We start from the raw sequence: 19,190 nt of genomic DNA, 5'->3' as shown, positions 1-19,190 counted from the left end.
TATTAATCTTCTGTGAACTTAAGTTCACCTCATCAGAGAAAGCAGCAACGGACCAACTCTGACACAACGATGGATTTGATCATCCCACAGTAAAGCCCTCGACACCATCGTTCCCGTCTCCCGGTGAAAAGAAGCAACTAAAGTCAGCCACCACAGCCAGGAAGGCCCAGAGAGCGGAAGAGAAATCCCCTCGGACCCCGCGTGGCCGCTGCCGTGTTCCTAACCGACTAAACAGAACTTCAGCACAGTAAGACCGACCCGTTTTCACCTTAAAGTGGGTTTGATGGATGTCTCGAGGCTTTCACAGAATGATAAATTAACCCGAAATGTCAGTATTTAGCTTCAAATAGTCAGCCAACCCAAACTATTTGAATAAATCCAGTAACTCTCCATCCCCATATTTTATTTTATATTCACTAAGTGTTTTATATAATCACCCATATTCCATGCATCTCCTGTTTGTTTAAGGTTCACATGTCTTTGGTCATATCATTGTAATAAATAGTTCATATATCTATATATATGTTATAATCACAGATTGTGTCATATGCTTTCTTTACGTAATGTCTGTCCAACCAAACGAGAACTTCACGAAAGTAGCGAGATATGAGACTGAATATTAATTGATCATAAATTGATTATTAATTTAACATACCAGGATCGTAAGATTTTAACAGTCGTCCTCCCTGGACTGTAACTTAAAGCAAGTTTAAACATCAGCGAGGTGGTGCCCTAATTTCGAGGTTTAAGGATATTAAGACAGTGAGAACGTCTTATAAATCCTTATATTTAATAGGTATATAAATACCCGGTAACGCTACATATTTTTGGTGCCCCGTGTGAGGCGTTTTACGGTAGACTGACTTACGTGAAGGAAAGCATAAACATGATATTGGCTGGTTCATTATCTGTGTGTGAGCAATGCAAGCAGTGGCTGTGTCTGTCTTTATAAACTTAGAATGACTAAAAGCACTTTATCAGAGTAATCGTGGACGCATGATAACTCTCCAAATCCGTGGGCGCGCAATATTAATTGCACACCGCAGAAGAGCAGCCAGCTGTCCCGCTGTCGCTGTCTCGTCCCAGAATAAAGATTGCATGCACAGCGCAAGAACGCTGAATTTAAAGGCCTGGCCGTAGTTGCGAGTTTCCAACACGGTTGTTTTGATTTTTATGAGTATCACAAATTCAGCCGCGAGTCCCGGTGAATTTAGTCAACTCAGAGCCTCCTCAAACACAGGAGTTTTGATCCGCTGTAATCTTGCAGCCGGACCTATAAAAAAGCATCAAGGTGCTGTATTGAAACCCCATGAAGTGGGGGAGCGAGTTTAAACGTTGTTTAACGGAGCGTTGTGACGCCTAAAATAAAGTAATACAGATTACTTATTGAAAGTTAAAGCTGCTGAGCTTAACTGAATGAGTCAGAGCCGTCGCTCCTGATAAAATAAATGAATAAACTAAATAAATAAAATACACACGGTCACAAAACGTGATCGCATGAATGACTTAAACAGTCAATTGTTTTTGTATTATTAAATAAACGACCGGAACGCCGTGTCTGTTGAACCCAGTTGAAAGAAAAAACTGAGGCTGTGTTTGTTTTTAAAATGCTTACAAGCCCTAACTAAAATAATATACGGCAGTAGTGGACAGACCAATTTTACTGCAGAAAAATTGAGTTGGTGACTCTATGTGTTGTTATTATCAAAGTTGGTGACTTTTAGAAGAATTCTGAACTGAGAACGCCGTGTCTCAAACATTGTGAATGTTGCAAATCTGTGTTTAAAAGTTTGTGAGCAAACTGGAACATCGCTTGTGCACTGTCTGTGAGAGACGTTTGACCTCTCAATCCCCAGGGAAAATGAGGCGAATTCACTGAATCCTTGAAGGACTATTGGTGGGCGGTGCTAGAAATCGTCACCAGTGACGTCAACTCCTTCCTCCCTTCTCTCAAACCCGCCCACTTGAAGCTTGTGACGTGAGCCGCTTCGGATCACAGCAGTAAATAGGATCACAAAGAAAGGTGATCATTTTGCTTGGTACTAACGAATACCAGCTTTATTTGAATATTCTTTAATGCATTTGAATTAATTGTTTGACATAAACAATACCAACTTTGTTATTTGGAAACATTAATTGAAGCTAATTTATCCAAAATTTGTGTCTTTCACCAAATCAGATTACCTTAACAGGAACTGATTATAAGACACTAAGGCTTAAAGAAAACAACAGCCAAGAGCTTGTATGTTCCCTTTTGTGTTAGCATTAATGTTTTCCCTCTTTTTACCATAACGGTTAATGATAAGCTTCCAAATTAAATGCATTTCTTCCATTTTTGAGTAAAATAACACAGTCGTGTTTATTTTAACATCCTTCCTTATTTGTTTCTCAAGTAAACAAATTCAAAAGGAAGAAATTAATTTCAGGAGAACAATCCTTATTCCCAACTACCTTCACATTAACCCAACTATTTTCCCTAGTTCCAAACTCAAACTTATTTTCAGAAAGAACCCTTTCTGAGACAAGTGAAAAACCAAGATGATGGACTTAACAAAACAGTTGATACTGGGTTATGCCTTAAAGAAAAGATGCATTAAAACACCTGAAACAGAGCAAATCAGTTTAAAGCCATCGGCTGAGACAAAAGCTAAAAAGCCCAAAGAAGAATCTCTGACCAAAATGTTAAGTAGTCTAGCCGTGGGGTTCGTTAAACATGCACACCAAGTGATGGAACAAGCCGCTGACAAACTTAAAACTCGGTCACAGAAAAAGCCACAGTTTCAGGAGGAAACCAAATTCCTCCAACACCAACTTAAAGCCACTGAGAGGGCATCCAGCCAAGCTAATGCCCAAGTAACAGAGTTAACAACACAGGTTGAGAACTCAAACCAACAAATTATTCAACTCAATGAAAACAACAAAAAGCTTGAACAGCTACTTCAAAACTGCCAACAAGAGTTGATTTCAACCCAAGTCCAACTGAAGAAGGTGGACCAAGCACAAAAACAGTCCCAGCAATCTCTACACGTGGTTCTGCAGAAAATGCAGGATTTAACAGTCAAAGTGCCAACTGATGACAAGCATCTTAATGTTGAGAAGGAACAAATGCAGCTGTTAACAGAACAGTTAAGCAAAGCTAAGGATGAGCAAACCGCCGCTCATCCACAGCAGGAACACCTATCAGATAAACCAGAAGGTGTTGAGATAGACCTACGTCAGTCTTTGGAGACTGGACATGAACAGGAAACACATGGTTTCCCCCAGGAAGACAGAGGGAACCCTTTTCCTGAAGTGAAAACAGCCTACAAGAGCTCAATTGTTTCACCCCCGTCTTCAACGACAACAAATTCTTTCAGATCTGAAAAGATCGTTTATGATCCAGGCAAACCGGATCAATCATTTCCTACTCTAGGACCCCAAGTTCCACAAGCTCCTTCTGACGAAGAGCTTGACAAAATTGCTCGCCATGTGCCCAGATTCGAACCGACTCTTGGGACGCCACATGACACCCGAGCATATTTGGACGACATTGATTTCTTCCTGCGAAGGTTTCCAAACGCATCAGTTAACAACAAATTCTACTTGATTAAGGTTACATCTAGCCGCGAAGTCAGTAGATTCATTGAACGTCAACCCGATTACATCCGGAACGACTATACACTCCTCTGCCAAACACTCGAACGCGAGTTTTCAGACGAGCTGACCCCATCTGGCTTAACCGCTGCCATGATGGTTAAACAGGGACGGAATGAGCTGCCTCAGCAGTATTATTACCGCCTCCTCAAAGCTTATTTTGGTTTCAACAACAAGGTAGGAATGGAGGAAGACATGAGTTTCAAAACTCTTTTCCTTCAAAACCTCCATCCGACTACCAGCTATCACTTAGGAGTTATAGCTAACCCTCACACTGCTACCATTCAGCAGCTACGTGAATGGGCCAGTCTAGGTTTCCAAAAACATAGACAAGCTAAACAGCCAGAACCCATCACCACACAGACCCAGAACCCTGGTTCTTGGTCCCCAGAGTTAGAAGTGGGACAAAGTGGCAGACCTCCAGCAGAGGTCCCCCACTGGCCACATTCTCAACGGCCTAAGAAAGGCTCCAAACACAACTATTCCAAATTTTCATGGCCCAGCCATGAACCAACTCACTGCCACAGTGAAAACCACAGTGTCCATTCAAACCCGCAAAAAGACATGTCTTTTCAAAATCGACATGACCAGCAGTCTGCTCGAAACCGCAACTGCAATTATAGACTTCGGTCTCGCTATAAACCATCACACACTGCATGGTCACAACCATCACCAGATCAGAAAACAACTGAGATGAGCAGAGTCATCCACAAGGACCACATCAAATCTCAGCAATGGTCTAGTGAAATAAGTGCCATCAGTCAAGATGATATTGATAGCCTGAAAAGTCTACTGCTAAAAGAAAAGAAAAAACTTCAGAACCCTGCAATGGCCAACCGTGCTAACAGAGACTTAGAAATGCTAGCCTGTTCCTGGAGGTAGGACCATACACTCCAACAAACATCCTAGTAACCCCAAATATCAAACCTTTAACCATAGCTAATTCTTAAAGGAAGCAAAGAAGCTTACCCTCAAAATATCACTTACCTAATCACGATAAAACTACTCCGTAGTATCATGATGCCTCAAGATTGAATCCAGGACACCTCAGTGTTCAAAACTTCAATGTTCAAGTCTATCATCATCTGGTGACACACTCAACTTACCTTATTTCACCCATGTGACATCTACAAATGGGGGAAATCTGGCCTATAACTGAATTAAAAGCAAAATTAGCAGTGAAATACTGACAACAGCTTTCACCATGGATCCTTTAGTTAGAATATCACTCGTTACTGCTGTACAGTGAAGCCCTGTCCAGGACCGCCGCCGCGACAAATATGTTACACATTACTGTTCGTATAAGTCCTGCGAATATGCTCACACTCAGGTAGTAAACGTGCTCATTTCCTAACTATTAAGAAATACCACATCCTAGATCATGACTCTTAACAATGAGTAAAATTCTCCCCTAACATTGATTTTCTTTCCAAAAGAAATCTGCATGCTTTTTACTAGGATTTTCCATTTGAAATTATATAGGCTTAGAAACCTTTGCTTATGAACATTATCTTTAGCTATTAGACATTTACTACGTAGGTTAAGTAAGCTTAACCAAATTACGTTTATAGCCATTGTAGTTCTATAGCCATTGTTGTGTCAGAATTGTATTAGCCTGTCTCGAGACACCCACCATAACCCTCTTGAGAGTCCTAGCAACCACCAGGCTCGGACCCACTGGACTTCTTCACCTGCGATTCGGATCAGCCACGAGTTCAGATCCGATTCGAATGGGGGAATGTAGCAGTCACAGTGCCGTGTGGATTAAGAGTTTTCAAACTTTGACAAAACCAACATTCCTGTGGGGGATGTTTACGTATGTGGATATAAACCAGATCTTCATTTTCTTTCCACAAAGGAAAAAGAGACAGAAACTGCCTAATTTACGTTGATCTTCTACCCTCTTAAGAGTTTTTGGGGAGTCGAACTCGCAACAGACGCTTCCAATAAAAATTGGGATAGACTCTAACAACAAAGAACTCACTCTTGGAAAAGGGAGACCTCACTATCTTATCTTCACCATGAATCGAATTGACATTTTAACACCCTCTCCCACCAGAGAAAGAGACCAGATGGCTACATACGAACTGAGAAGACTTCACTAAGGCTCACTTTTAGTCGAATCTTAAAACTATATTAAATGTGTTTGATAACCGTGTACAATTTCTTTCAGGTTTCCAGCTTGATCACAAGACGCATATAGAGACAATTTGTACGATTCTGGCTTAAATATTGACGAAGAAACAAACTTGGTTGAAAATGCCCAACTCGCCGATGGAACCACATTGCCCCCTAGTGGTCTGCAGTGTTCTGAATTTTGAAGTCATAATTGTCTTTATCATGTGTGTTATTTTGATGTCTTTATATTGCAAGTCTATGTTATATCTTTAATCTGCATATCTTAACAAGATGTGGTGTTTTCAGAATCACAGAGACAAATGTTCTATGAGATGGGAGTAATGGAGAAACACAGAGTTCTTTTTCTCATCCAGAAATCCAGATATAGCACAGATCACCTTACACAGACATGCACACAAGCATATCATTGGCTGAAAAAGTAGTGTAAGCCCCGCCTCCGAGAGTCAAAACCCGGAACCCGCGAAAAACACTCTCTCTTGCCTTCTTGCCTCTCTCGTTTTGCTGGCCCGCTTCAGGCGGCGCTCTCGTTTCTTGCCTCTGGTTGTTTTCCAGAAGCAGCCTCAGTGTTCCAACACAGAGTTTCAGAAGGAAGAAAAGAGAAGATTGAACAATGGAGAATTGACGCAGATCACAGTTGCTCAGAGAGATTTGAAGAGCACGGAAAGATGAGAGTATGAGCCGTGGAGAAGACGACGGAAGGGAGGAAGGAGAAGGACGGAGCAGGACCCAAAGAAAGAGGAGAGGATGAAGCCCTCCATGACCAAAGAAGGACCCAAAGAAAGACGAGGAAGACCCGAACAAAGAAACAGATTGAAATACTCTGAAGATGCACGTTTTACGTGTTTTTGTTTGTCCCTCGCCATCCACGTCCTTCTACGTCGCACGTCTTAACCTCCGCTGTTTCACGCCATCATCACCTTTTTCTACCAAGAAGCCAACGCCAAGCAACCTTTTATTAATCTTCTGTGAACTTAAGTTCACCTCATCAGAGAAAGCAGCAACGGACCAACTCTGACACAACGATGGATTTGATCATCCCACAGTAAAGCCCTCGACACCATCGTTCCCGTCTCCCGGTGAAAAGAAGCAACTAAAGTCAGCCACCACAGCCAGGAAGGCCCAGAGAGCGGAAGAGAAATCCCCTCGGACCCCGCGTGGCCGCTGCCGTGTTCCTAACCGACTAAACAGAACTTCAGCACAGTAAGACCGACCCGTTTTCACCTTAAAGTGGGTTTGATGGATGTCTCGAGGCTTTCACAGAATGATAAATTAACCCGAAATGTCAGTATTTAGCTTCAAATAGTCAGCCAACCCAAACTATTTGAATAAATCCAGTAACTCTCCATCCCCATATTTTATTTTATATTCACTAAGTGTTTTATATAATCACCCATATTCCATGCATCTCCTGTTTGTTTAAGGTTCACATGTCTTTGGTCATATCATTGTAATAAATAGTTCATATATCTATATATATATGTTATAATCACAGATTGTGTCATATGCTTTCTTTACGTAATGTCTGTCCAACCAAACGAGAACTTCACGAAAGTAGCGAGATATGAGACTGAATATTAATTGATCATAAATTGATTATTAATTTAACATACCAGGATCGTAAGATTTTAACAGTCGTCCTCCCTGGACTGTAACTTAAAGCAAGTTTAAACATCAGCGAGGTGGTGCCCTAATTTCGAGGTTTAAGGATATTAAGACAGTGAGAACGTCTTATAAATCCTTATATTTGATATATATAATTGCCCCGGTAACGCTACACAGCTCTCAGCTGAAAAGGTCATGAATCCTTACCTGAGTTTTTCCAGTCTGCAGTTTGGACTCTTCAGTCCAGCAGAAAGCTGCTTCACTCCTGAATCCTGCAGGTTGTTGTCACTCAGGTCCAGTTCTGTCAGGCTGGAGGACTGGGAGCTGAGAACTGAGGACAGAGCTGCACAGCTTCTCTCTGAGAGGTTACAGCCACTCAGGCTGAGGAGGAAATGAGATGGAAGGAAATAACTTGATCCATTAATCAATTAAACTACATTCGAATTTGATTAGTGGAAGTATTCTGTTTCCCTATTTGTTTCTGTTTATATGTCCATGGAAATAAAGTAAAAACATAAAATAAAATAAGCTAAATAGAGTTTTTTTCTCTGTTAATAAGTAAAGAATGTATTTAAAAAGAAATATATCTATGTTTGTACGTACAGAGCTTTGTTGGAGGCTTTGACCACTGGCAGCAGCCTCAGAAGAGCCTCCTCTGAAGCAGAGTATTTCTTCAGGTCAAACACATCCAGATCTTTTCCTGATGACAGTAAGATGAAGCCCAGAGCTGACCACTGAGCAGGAGACAGATTATCTGTGGAGAGACGTCCTGAACTCAGGGCCTGTTGGATCTCCTCCACCAGAGAACGATCATTCAGTTCATTCAGACAGTGGAACAGATTGATGCTTCTCTCTGCAGACAGATTCTCACTGATCTTCTCCTTGATGTAATAAACTGTTTCCTGATTGGTCTGTGAGCTACTTCCTGTCTGTGTCAGCAGGCCTCGTAGGAGCCTCTGATTGGTCTGCAGGGAAAGACCCAGGAGGAAGCGGAGGAACAGGTCCAGGTGTCCATTTGGACTCTCTAAGGCCTTGTTCACAGCACTCTGATGGAGATGTTTTAGACCTTGTTTATTGAACCATTTAGGCCACCGGGGGATTGTTTGCTGCTTCAGCAGGTTGACTCCAGAGTTGATGAAGGTCAGATGGACATGAAGAGCAGCCAGAAACTCCTGAACACTCAGATGGATGAAGCAGAACACCCCTTCCTCCTCTCTAAAGATCTGTGTGAACAGTCCTGAGTACACTGAGGCTGCTGAGATATCGATGCCACACTCTGTCAGGTCTGATTCATAGAAGATCAGGTTTCCTTTCTGCAGCTGCTTAAAAGCCAGTTTTCCCAGAGACTCAATCATCTTCCTGCTCTCTGGACTCCAGGGTGGATCTGTCACAGCTCCTCCATCATACTTGAGCTTCTTCACTTTGGCCTGAACCACCAGGAAGCGGATGTACATCTTAGTCAGGGTGCTGGGCAGCTCTGCTCCCTCTCTGGTTTCCAACAGATCCTCCAGAACTGTAGCAGTGATCCAGCAGAAGACTGGGATGTGGCACATGATGTGGAGGCTTTGGGATGTCTTCATGTGGGAGATTATTTTGGTTGCTAGCTTCTCATCTGTGAATCTCTTCCTGAAGTACTCCTCCTTCTGTGGGTCAGTGAATCCTCTGACCTCTGTCACCATGCCAACACAGTCAGGAGGGATCTGATTGGCTGCTGCAGGTCGTGTGGTTATCCAGAGGCGAGCAGAGGGAAGCAGGTTCCCCCTGATGAGGTTTGTCAGCAGCACATCCACTGAGGTGGGCTCTGTAGCATCAGTCAGGGGCTCCTTGCTGTGGAAGTCCAGAGGAGGTCGACACTCATCCAGACCGTCAAAGATGAACACAACCTGGAACTCTTCAAAGCTGCAGATTCCTGCTTTTTTAACTTCATTAAAGAAGTGATGAACAAGTTCCACCAAGCTGAACTTTCTCTCTTTCAACACATTCAGCTCTCTGAAAGTGAATGGAAACATGAACTGGATGTCCTGGTTGGCTTTGCCTTCAGCCCAGTCCAGAGTGAACTTCTGTGTTAAGACTGTTTTCCCAATGCCAGCCACTCCCTTTGTCATCACTGTTCTGATTGGTTCTTTTCTTCCAGGTGGGACTTTAAAGATATCTTCATGTCTGATGGATGTTTCTGCTCTGCCAGCTTTCCTGGATGCTGCTTGAATCTGTCTGACCTCATGTTCATCATTGACCTCTCCGGTCCCTCCCTCTGTGATGTAGAGCTCTGTGTAGATCTGATTCAGAAGGGTTGGCTTTCCTGCTTTAGGAATCCCCTCAAACACACACTGGAACTTCTTCTTCAGAGCAGACTTGAGTTTGGGTTGACACATGTGAAGAAGCTCTGAATGACAAAACGAAAGATTTCCTGTTACTGGGCAGCGTATGGAGCGTAAATATAAAGAAAATAAAGTCTGAAATCACGTGCCTTTAAAGCTAAATTTCCCTCAATCTCTGATGAGACACTTATCTTAGTTACAGTCATGAATATAAGCTATTATTGCAAATGAAAGACACAAATAATTTCGATGTTTTTGTCCCTATCAATTCATTCTAACACTCAGTGTAGATGGGGAGCATCACATGTCTGCAAACCCTATAACAAAACAACTTGTAACAGTTTGGTGTAAAACATTTGGAGTTGTGAATCACACACCCAACTCAAAGCTCTCAGTAAGGGAAGCAACTCAAGGCCTTTCCTCAGAAAAACTTTTCCACAAACTACCAACCATAACAACCATAAGAACAACACAAACCAAGAAAAACAAGAAGATAATCCCACTAAAAACACTCCAAGTGAAAAAAATAAATACATCAAACAATTTTGAGCAACTGCAGAAGATCCTCGACACCAAACTTTACTGCAAAGCCTACATTCACCTGCTGCTGCACAGGTGGAGCTTCCTTCTGAAACACACATCCAAACGCATCTTGAAATCACAGATTCTTTGCTACAAAAACATTAGCAACCATAACCCTGTTCAAGGCCCTCAGAAAACAGGCTACTCCAGACATTTCCCAACATAAACCAAGAGGTACACCCTCAGAAAATGCCACTGAAGAGCGTCTCCCAAACACATCTTTCTCCCACTTCTGCCGAGGTTAAAGATGGACTCCACTGTATCTATCATGCCACACCGATGCAGCTACTACACAAACTAATGTGGAACTGAACTGGTGTTGGTTCAAGTCTGTAAAAATGACACTGCTCCCCTACTAATGGCCCTCTCTGACCTCATGAGACAATCCCACCGCTTCACTCTGTAACCCATTCATTTCAACAGCTTGCGTTGTGTAATGATGGTTTGTCGCTGTGCAGGAAAAGTCCACGTCAAAGCAAAAATGGAGGACAAGCTGGTTGTGCGGGTGAATTATTGGCGATGATCCCTCCTGCACCCACAGAATCACTGTCAGTGCAGCGGTGCATTGCAACATAGATGGGAACAGGACAGATTAACCCTCCTTATTGAGTACATATAGCCTACAATACATAACACCCAATAGCTTCCTGCCTGCCTGCCAACAACAAAATAATGTGTCTATTTTGCTCTGTAATTTGCAACCAGTGTGCTGATCTAAGGCTAAGCACATGTCACACTTGGTCTTAAAGGGCCCTAAGGGATGTCAGCTCTTTAAGAGATGTTTAAATTATTAGTCCAAAAGACTAATTTGGTCAATATAACTGAATATAAAAATATAAGCCCTTATAACAGAAATATGTGGCCTTACCTTTTTGTGCTGATGGGCCAGACAACAAACCCAGCTGAGAGGAAAGTGTAGGGTCTAATTTTTGAAGATGTTCCATCATCTTCCTGCCGGCTTCCTCTCCTTTATTTCTTACATCATCGATGAGTCTTCGTGCCTTATCTGCTCTATGGTTTATCTCGATTATTGCTTCTTTCTCCAAATCATTGAAGACTCCATCTCCAAAGAGCGCATCAAGCAGCTGCTTGAGGATTTCTTCTGGCACCCTCTTCACAAACTCCGTTCGTATTCGGTTGAGTTCGCTCTCTGCAAGGTGTCATAGACATGAACATGAATCTCACTTTTCAGTAAATGTTGTTGAAATGTAAAACTAATGCGTGTGAATCATGACTACTTCAGGGGTCCATGTACATTTTGAAAGCTGACAGTCAGTGATGAATGATGTCATGAACATAGCTTTCATTGTGTTTTGTTGATCATATGTCTGTGAGGCTCAGGGAAGAGGAGCTCGCTTTGTGTGGAAGATTTCCCAAAAAGGGTTTCTTCCTAATATCACACACCCAAACCAAATGAGAAAATGGGACCAGGGTGTTAAACAATATTTTAATGACATAAAAGGTTGAAAGTCAAGGTATTCCAAAAATTGGGGTAAATCACAAGAAGAGTGCTTGTCAGAGTCATTGCTGTTGTCCCTGTTTCAGATCAAAGATAACTTGATCAGAAATGGTTTGTTCTATATTTAACCAGATGGTTTTTGATGGGTGGATCTGTTTGAAGATAAATTAAAGCTAATGCTATAAAGTAGTGATGAAAATCTGAAGCATTTTCAAAATAAACACAATTAGAACTAAAACATTTTTAGACTTTTGTTTCCAAAACCAAAATGAAAACTTGTATAATTTGTGGAAAGTTAATATCTATCTGCCATTAATATCCTGACAGCTGCACATAAAGCTCTGAACTTAATAAGCAGCGGAGTTCGCTCTGACAGTGACCAAAAATAATGTAGAGATTCAATGACCAAATCAAAGTTAATTTTAATCTGACGTATACTCTCTGATATGAAGGCTGATGTGTTCGATCAGATATCAGCGGGATAGAACAGGCTTCTATACTTGTTTCTGGTTATTCTGGAGAAGACATTACCTAAAAACTCATTCTACATTCTGTTTAAAGGTGATAGAGAAAGGTTGAATGGGGCATTAATCCTTGTTCTGTGATGTGATATGTAGCCCAAAAAAAATTGGTTGGGTCTGTAATGGCTCAGAACCTCCCTAAAAGGCTCTCTGAAACAGCTGTTACTATGCTGGGTTTAGAATGCGTCGTTTGCCCTTATTGGCGTCGTTTCAGAGCTTATCTGGCAACCTCATTATGAAATGCAGGTAGGTGTTGGTGCTATTCGGTTGCCGTTGCTTGATTGGCTGCCCTTGCTCTCACTGAAAACAGAGCTATAGAGTAATACCACAGCCATTATAACTAACAGCCTTGCCACTTACTATTAAGCCCCATTGTACCGGCTTTTTGGCTGCAGTTCCACCAGAATTCCACTGGGCGCGTCGGTGGAGACCAGAATGAATTGGGCCCAATAGAGCTGGATGCTACAAATGGTCAGTTTCACCTAAGTCTCCTCAAGAGCGCTCAGATTTGAATCTAGTTTCTGAGAGCTCAACATGGGTTTCAATAGCCTAGCAAGCCAGACCCGTACAGCAAAAAGCTGTACAGGGGTCAAGTGACGCTGGATAGCAGTGTGGGCGGGATAAACGGCTGTCTGTCAAGTTCAACACCACGCAATAGGATGGCGCAACAACCAATCAGAGCGATGAAGAAGTTTTACGTAGTCAACGCGACGGAATGGTTTGTAGTCTATGGCCTGAAAAGCTGATTTCTCTTAAGCTCTAAACTCTGTAAATATATAACTTCAGCAACATTTGAAACATTTTCAGGCGAGAAAGTAGTCGTTTAGACCCCCAAGGTGTTGAAAATCTGACAAAATACCGGCTATTTACAATTTTGTTCCCACGAATTCAGCGCTACTAAAGCTAGCCGCAGTGAGCAACGTACTTCCGGTTTTGCCGTTTTGACTGCTCTCGTCCCGTTAACGGAATTTGACCGTTCAAATGCCTTACCGGAGAGTTTTGTCAGCTCTGAGACGAAGATCGGCCCGCCGTCTTCGGTACATCATGCTCGCAATCGACTGGGGAAAGCCTGTTCGCCAGGCGCAGCCATTGTTTACCTCTCTCTGGAACTTTTTTTTTTTTTTTTTTTTTTTTTTTTTTTAACCTCTCTCTGGAACTACACACTGAAACGTCGCACCTCTGTCGTCACTAGGTAGCCCGGCATCCGACCCCGCTCCTCACGATTTGATTGGCTCGCTTAAGTTTTGATTTGGAACCTCGCAAAACGACCACAAGTGACTAGACTAGCCCCGGAGCAAATTCCATTTGCGGCCACTAGGGGCGTCTAGATTTCTAGGCTAGGGTTTCAAGTCAAAAATCTACTGAACGAGTACATATATCCTTTTGATTTCTTACAGGTTGGCTTCTTGTTGTCCAGAACGCGCTAGCATTGTGCTAATGACAGCTGGTCGAGCGGCGAAAGAATGAATTACGACCAGAGGCACCGCTTGACGGCTGGCTCCATACCAAGCGACAACAGAATTAAGATGGACTTTTTCCGCTTATGTTACCTCTGCTCTTCCAAACCTTTTCCGCAGTTACGGTCACTCTTCCTTGAAAACGCTGCTGCCTTTGAGACCAACAACATTGAACTATTGGCAGTAAGTTTTCGTCCATATTATTTGCCAAGAGAGTTCACCAGTGTTGTTTTGGTGGCTGTTTACATTCCACCCTCAGCTGTTGCCGACACTGCATGTGATGTCATCAGTTCCGTTGTTGCTAAGATACAGACACAACACCCCAATTCTTTTGTGGCAATATCTGGTGATTTTAATCATGCCTCACTCTCTGCTACACTGCCAACTTTTCAACAGTTTGTCAGCTGCTCTACCAGAGAAAACAAGACATTGGATTTGTTTTACACAAATGTCAAGGATTCATACATTTCCAAATCAAGACCTCCCCTGGGTAAATCAGATCACAACCTTGTTTTTCTCTGTTCAGCATATAAACCCCTTGTCCAGAGACTACCTGTCACAAAAAGGACTGTTAGAACATGGTCACAGGAAGCTGAAGAAGCCTTACAGGGTTGTTTTGATGCAACCGATTGGATTTCTCTTTGTAAGCCACATGGAGAGGACATTAATGCCATGACTGAGTGTGTGACTGACTATATAAACTTCTGTGTGGACAACACCATCCCCACCAGAACAGTGAGATGCTTCCCTAATAACAAACCCTGGATCACCAGTGAGCTAAAGGAACTATTGAACAAGAAAAAAAGAGCCTTTAGGGAGCGAGACAGGGAGTTACTGAGGAGTATACAGAAGCAGCTCAAAGTCAAGATCAGAGAGAGCAAGGAGGTGTATAGAAAGAAGCTTGAGAGTAAACTGCAGAGGAACAATATCAGAGATGTGTGGTCAGGAATGAAGAAGATCACAGGCCTCAAACAGAGGGAGGATCGGATGGATGGAAGTCTGGACAGAGCAAATGAGCTGAACACATTCTTCAACAGGTTCAGTTCAGGAACAAGCTCACCATCCTCCCCTCCTGTTCCCAGCCAAAGAGACATCCCACCCTCCTCTGACCCACAGCTTTCCTGTAACATCTCCACCTCCACCTCAGTCATGAGCCCCTTTCACACTGCGACCCGCTACCTTAGTGGGTCCAAATTGCACCTTCGACCCGTGTCGAGCAATGTGAACGCTTGGCATGTCAGGGTGACCCGTGTCGCCTGAAGCCGAAATCAGGGGGCGTTGCCTAGTGGCAGAGCGTCACACGAAACACATAAAATGCTGGGCGTGTACAATGACGTAGGCACAAGCCATGCGTCGGAGGTAGGGTTAAATACACCTGTCTGCATCAAATTTTTCAAACAAACGATGGCGGGACACCTTGAGATATCGTTTATGCAATTGTATATGCAGTTAATGGAGATGTTACTTTACGGTGCGTGGGAAACCGTGCTCTCCCATCTTTCTCGCCAGCCCTTCCAGCAGAGGTCCATCTTTCACCGTCCCCGAAATGTGGCGGAAAATAACGTCCTCTGCTCGGAGGCTGAGGAGCTCGCGGACCTCCTTGTCTCCCCAGTTGGCCATATTAAAAAATGTCTCCAACTTGATGTAGGCTAAAACAGAGTAAAACTTGTCCTCACCTGTCGCTGTTGTTCTGAATCAGCTGTACATTCTGTCTTTTAAACTCCTCACGTCACGCCACGCCTACGTCCGACCCGCGTCGATTGCGTTCACATCAAACTCGGCTCGGCAAAAAGACTAGGATCCGACGCGGGTCGAAAGGCGAGTCGAGTTGACGCGGCAGCCCGGGTCGGCAGTGTGAACGCAACAGCGGACACGCTAAATTCGCGAATTAAACGCGGGTTATTCGGCAGTGTGAAAGGGGCTACAGATTCTTCTGCATCCATTAGTTTGTCTTCAACCCAATCAGGAGATGCTGCTGTCCCCTTTGCCTCCCCCTCCCACTTTTCTGTTTCTAGAAGTCAGGTGAAGAGGCAGTTGGAGAGACTGAACCGGAACAAGGCTGCAGGTCCAGATGGTGTCAGCCCCCGAGTCTTGAAGGCCTGTGCAGAGCAGCTCTGTGGGATTCTGCAACACCTTTTCAACCTTAGCTTGACCCAAGAGAAGGTACCACTGTTGTGGAAGACATCCTGTCTGGTTCCGGTACCAAAGAAAACTCACCCTTCAGACATCAATGACTACAGACCTGTTGCCCTGACATCCCACATCATGAAGGTCCTGGAGAGACTCCTGTTGACCCACCTGTGTAAGCAAACCAGCACATATCAGGACCCCCTGCAGTTTGCTTATCGCCATGGAGTTGGAGTTGAAGACGCTATCATACACCTGCTTCAACAAACCCACTGTCATCTGGACAAAGCAGGCAGCACTGTGAGGATCATGTTCTTTGATTTCTCCAGTGCATTTAACACAATCCAGCCTGATCTGCTTCGTCTGAAACTCCAGAAGACTCAGGTGGAGGCCTCAACAATCAGGCTATAATGACTACCTGACAAACAGACCACAGTTTGTCAGACTGAAGAATTGTGTGACTAACCAGGTGATCAGCAGCACAGGAGCACCACAGGGGACTGTACTCTCACCATTCCTTTTCACTCTGTACACTTCAGACGTCCAGTACAAGTCAGACTCCTGTCATCTACAGAAATATTCAGATGACTCTGCAGTTGTCGGGTGTATCAGAGATGGACAAGAAGCTGAGTACAGAGAGCTGGTGGACCGCTTTGTGGCATGGTGTGGGCACAATCATCTCATCTTGAATGTTAACAAAACAAAGGAGATGATTGTAGATTTCAGGAGAAACAGGGTCCGATCAAACCCTGTTTCCATCATGGGAGAAGAAGTGGAGGTGGTTGAGGAATATAAATACCTTGGTGTTCATGTGGACAACAGACTGGACTGAAGACACAACAGTGAAGCCATCTACAAGAAAGGACAGAGCAGACTGTACTTCTTGAGGAAGCTAAGGTCCTTCAAGGTTTGCAACAAGATGTTGCAGATCTTCTTCAAGTCTGTTGTTGAGAGCGTCATTTCCTCTTGCGTCATCTGTTGGGGAAGCAGCATCAGAACCAGGGACCTAAAAAGACTCAACAACCTGATAAAGAAGGCTGGTTCTGTTCTGGGGACGACTGTGGAACCTCTGGAGACAATAATGCAAAGAAGGATTTTGCATAAAATCAAGAGAATTATGGACAACCCTGAACATCCTCTCCATGAGACTGTTATCGGAAAACAGAGTCTCTTCAGTCAAAGGCTTCTTCAGTTTGGATGCAAAACGGACCGCTACAGGAAATCTTTCCTGCCCACAGCCATCAGCATCTATAATAACTCCTTGATTTAATTGAGTTACATCAATATTTAATTTCCCTCTGGGATAAATAAAGTATTTTTTAATTGAATTTGAATTTGAAGCAGGATTGTTGCCGTAAAGCGGCATCTCCGGTCGTAAGCTATGTATGACGTCATATACACTTAAAATCCTTTTTTTAAGCATAAATGAGTGGCTCTAAAAATCTAAAACTCAGCCATGGGTATTTTCTAAACATCCTCTTTCGAACCCAACATTCGAATTACTAGATAAAAACTTATATCTTGAGATAAGGGCACGCTAGGGCGTATAGCTCCATAGGACTCCATTCATTCTGGTCTCCAAAATTGAGCGCCCCACGTGGAAAGAGGGTGGAACTGCAACCAAAATCGCCTCGTTGAAAACCGGAAATGCACCGTGAGTTGCGAATCTGTAGTATTATAGAATCTGTGGTAATACACTGACTGAAAAGAAAGCTCATCAGAATCAGAATTCGTTTTATTGCCATTGTTAGTGAACAGTGTTCACTAACTAGGAATTTGCTGCGGCGTAAGGTGCAAACATGTAACATAGGATATAATAATAAAAAATAAAGAATAAAAATATATGAAAATATGAATATAAAATGTACAAGGTGTGTACAACAATACACAGTATCCAATATACAGAGCAACAACAGTGCAGCTTCATTAGTGCAATTTTAATGATGGTAAAGTGACTGGGGCAGGTTATGAGGTGATTATGAAGTGTTCATGAGTCCAACTGCAAGGGGGAAAAAACTGTTTTTGTGACGGGAGGTTCTGGTCCGAATGGACCGAAGCCTCCTGCCCGAGGGGAGTGGAGCAAATAGAGAAGGGTCAGCTGTGATCCGACCTGCTCGCCCCATAGTCCTGGAGACGTGCAGCCGATCACCTTCTCAGCGGAGCGCACACCTCGCTGCAGTCTGTAGCCCCTTTCACACTGCCGAATAACCCGCGTTTAATTCGCGAATTTAGCGTGTCCGCTGTTGTGTTCACACTGCCGACCCGGGCTGCCGCGTCAACTCGACTCGCCTTTCGACCCGCGTCGGACCCTAGTCTTTTTGCCGAGCCGAGTTTGATGTGAACGCAATCGACGCGGGTCGGACGTGGGCGTGACGTGAGGAGTTTAAAAGACAGAATGGAGAGCTGATTCAGAACAACAGCGACAGGTGAGGACAAGTTTTACTCTGTTTTAGCCCACATCAAGTTTGAGACATTTTTTAATATGGCCAACTGGGGAGACAAGGAGGTCCGCGAGCTCCTCAGCCTCCGAGCAGAGGACGTTATTTACCGCCACATTTCGGGGACGGTGAAAGATGGACCTGTGCTGGAAGGGCTGGCGAGAAAGATGGGAGAGCGCGGTTTCCCACGCACCGTAAAGTAACATCTCCATGAACTGCATTGCAAAAACGAGTTCTCAAGGTGTCCCGCCATCGTTTGTTTGAAAAATTTGATGCAGACAGGTGTATTTAACCCTACCTCTGACGCATGGCTTGTGCCTACGTCATTGTACACGCCCAGCATTTTATGTGTTTCGTGTGACGCTCTGCCACTAGGCAACTCCCCCTGAACTCGGCTTCAGGCGACACGGGTCACCCTGACACGCCAAGCGTTCACATTGCTCGACGCGGGTCGAAGGTGCAATTTGGACCCGCTAAGGTAGCGGGTCGCAGTGTGAAAGGGGCTTCTGTCTGAACTGACCATCTCCTGAGCAAAATTCCGACTGAAGCCTGCTCGGAATCGTACAAGGTTTGTGAAACTGTACTCCGTGAAATGGGCAGAGCAAAGGAAAAGTCGGCGGTTGTATGTACTGGGGATGCTGTTAAAAATAAATAAAAGCCATTGATCGCGAACATTGCTTTCCGGGGGAAGAATATGTAACGATCGTATTCCGCGGCGCTTTCACAGCCTTGGAAGGCTCACCTGTTCCTGTTTCTCGCCGAAGGGGCGTGTCTGTGGATTTGGGTGTGGGGGGGGGGCGATTGCTGAAAAAGTGACATCACTTTTTCACAAAAACGGATTGGCACTTTTTCTGGGGGATATTCAAAAAAGGGGAGTACTTGAAACAGAGGTTCTGACACTTGCTGGCACTTCG

At 43.8% G+C, this 19,190-nt stretch overlaps 1 protein-coding gene across 4 annotated transcripts in view; it reads right to left on the bottom strand.

Annotated features, from left to right (window-relative positions):
• The window catches only part of LOC142385517 (NLR family CARD domain-containing protein 3-like), a 369,716-nt gene that overhangs the window by 17,585 nt on the left and 332,941 nt on the right, over nucleotides 1–19,190 (bottom strand). For 3 of the 4 annotated variants that reach the window (XM_075472132.1, XM_075472128.1, XM_075472129.1), the window contains one exon: nucleotides 7,582–7,755. In XM_075472132.1, coding sequence (XP_075328247.1) covers nucleotides 7,582–7,755 — 174 coding nt within the window. Of the gene's footprint in view, nucleotides 1–7,581; nucleotides 7,756–7,977; nucleotides 9,758–11,142; nucleotides 11,425–19,190 lie in introns of all 4 variants that reach the window. The other variant, XM_075472130.1, reaches the window with a different exon arrangement.

This window comes from Odontesthes bonariensis, chromosome 8 (genome assembly GCF_027942865.1).
Source record: "Odontesthes bonariensis isolate fOdoBon6 chromosome 8, fOdoBon6.hap1, whole genome shotgun sequence".
Classification (NCBI taxonomy): Eukaryota; Metazoa; Chordata; class Actinopteri; order Atheriniformes; family Atherinopsidae; genus Odontesthes; species Odontesthes bonariensis.
This window is presented reverse-complemented; position numbering and strand designations above follow the sequence as displayed.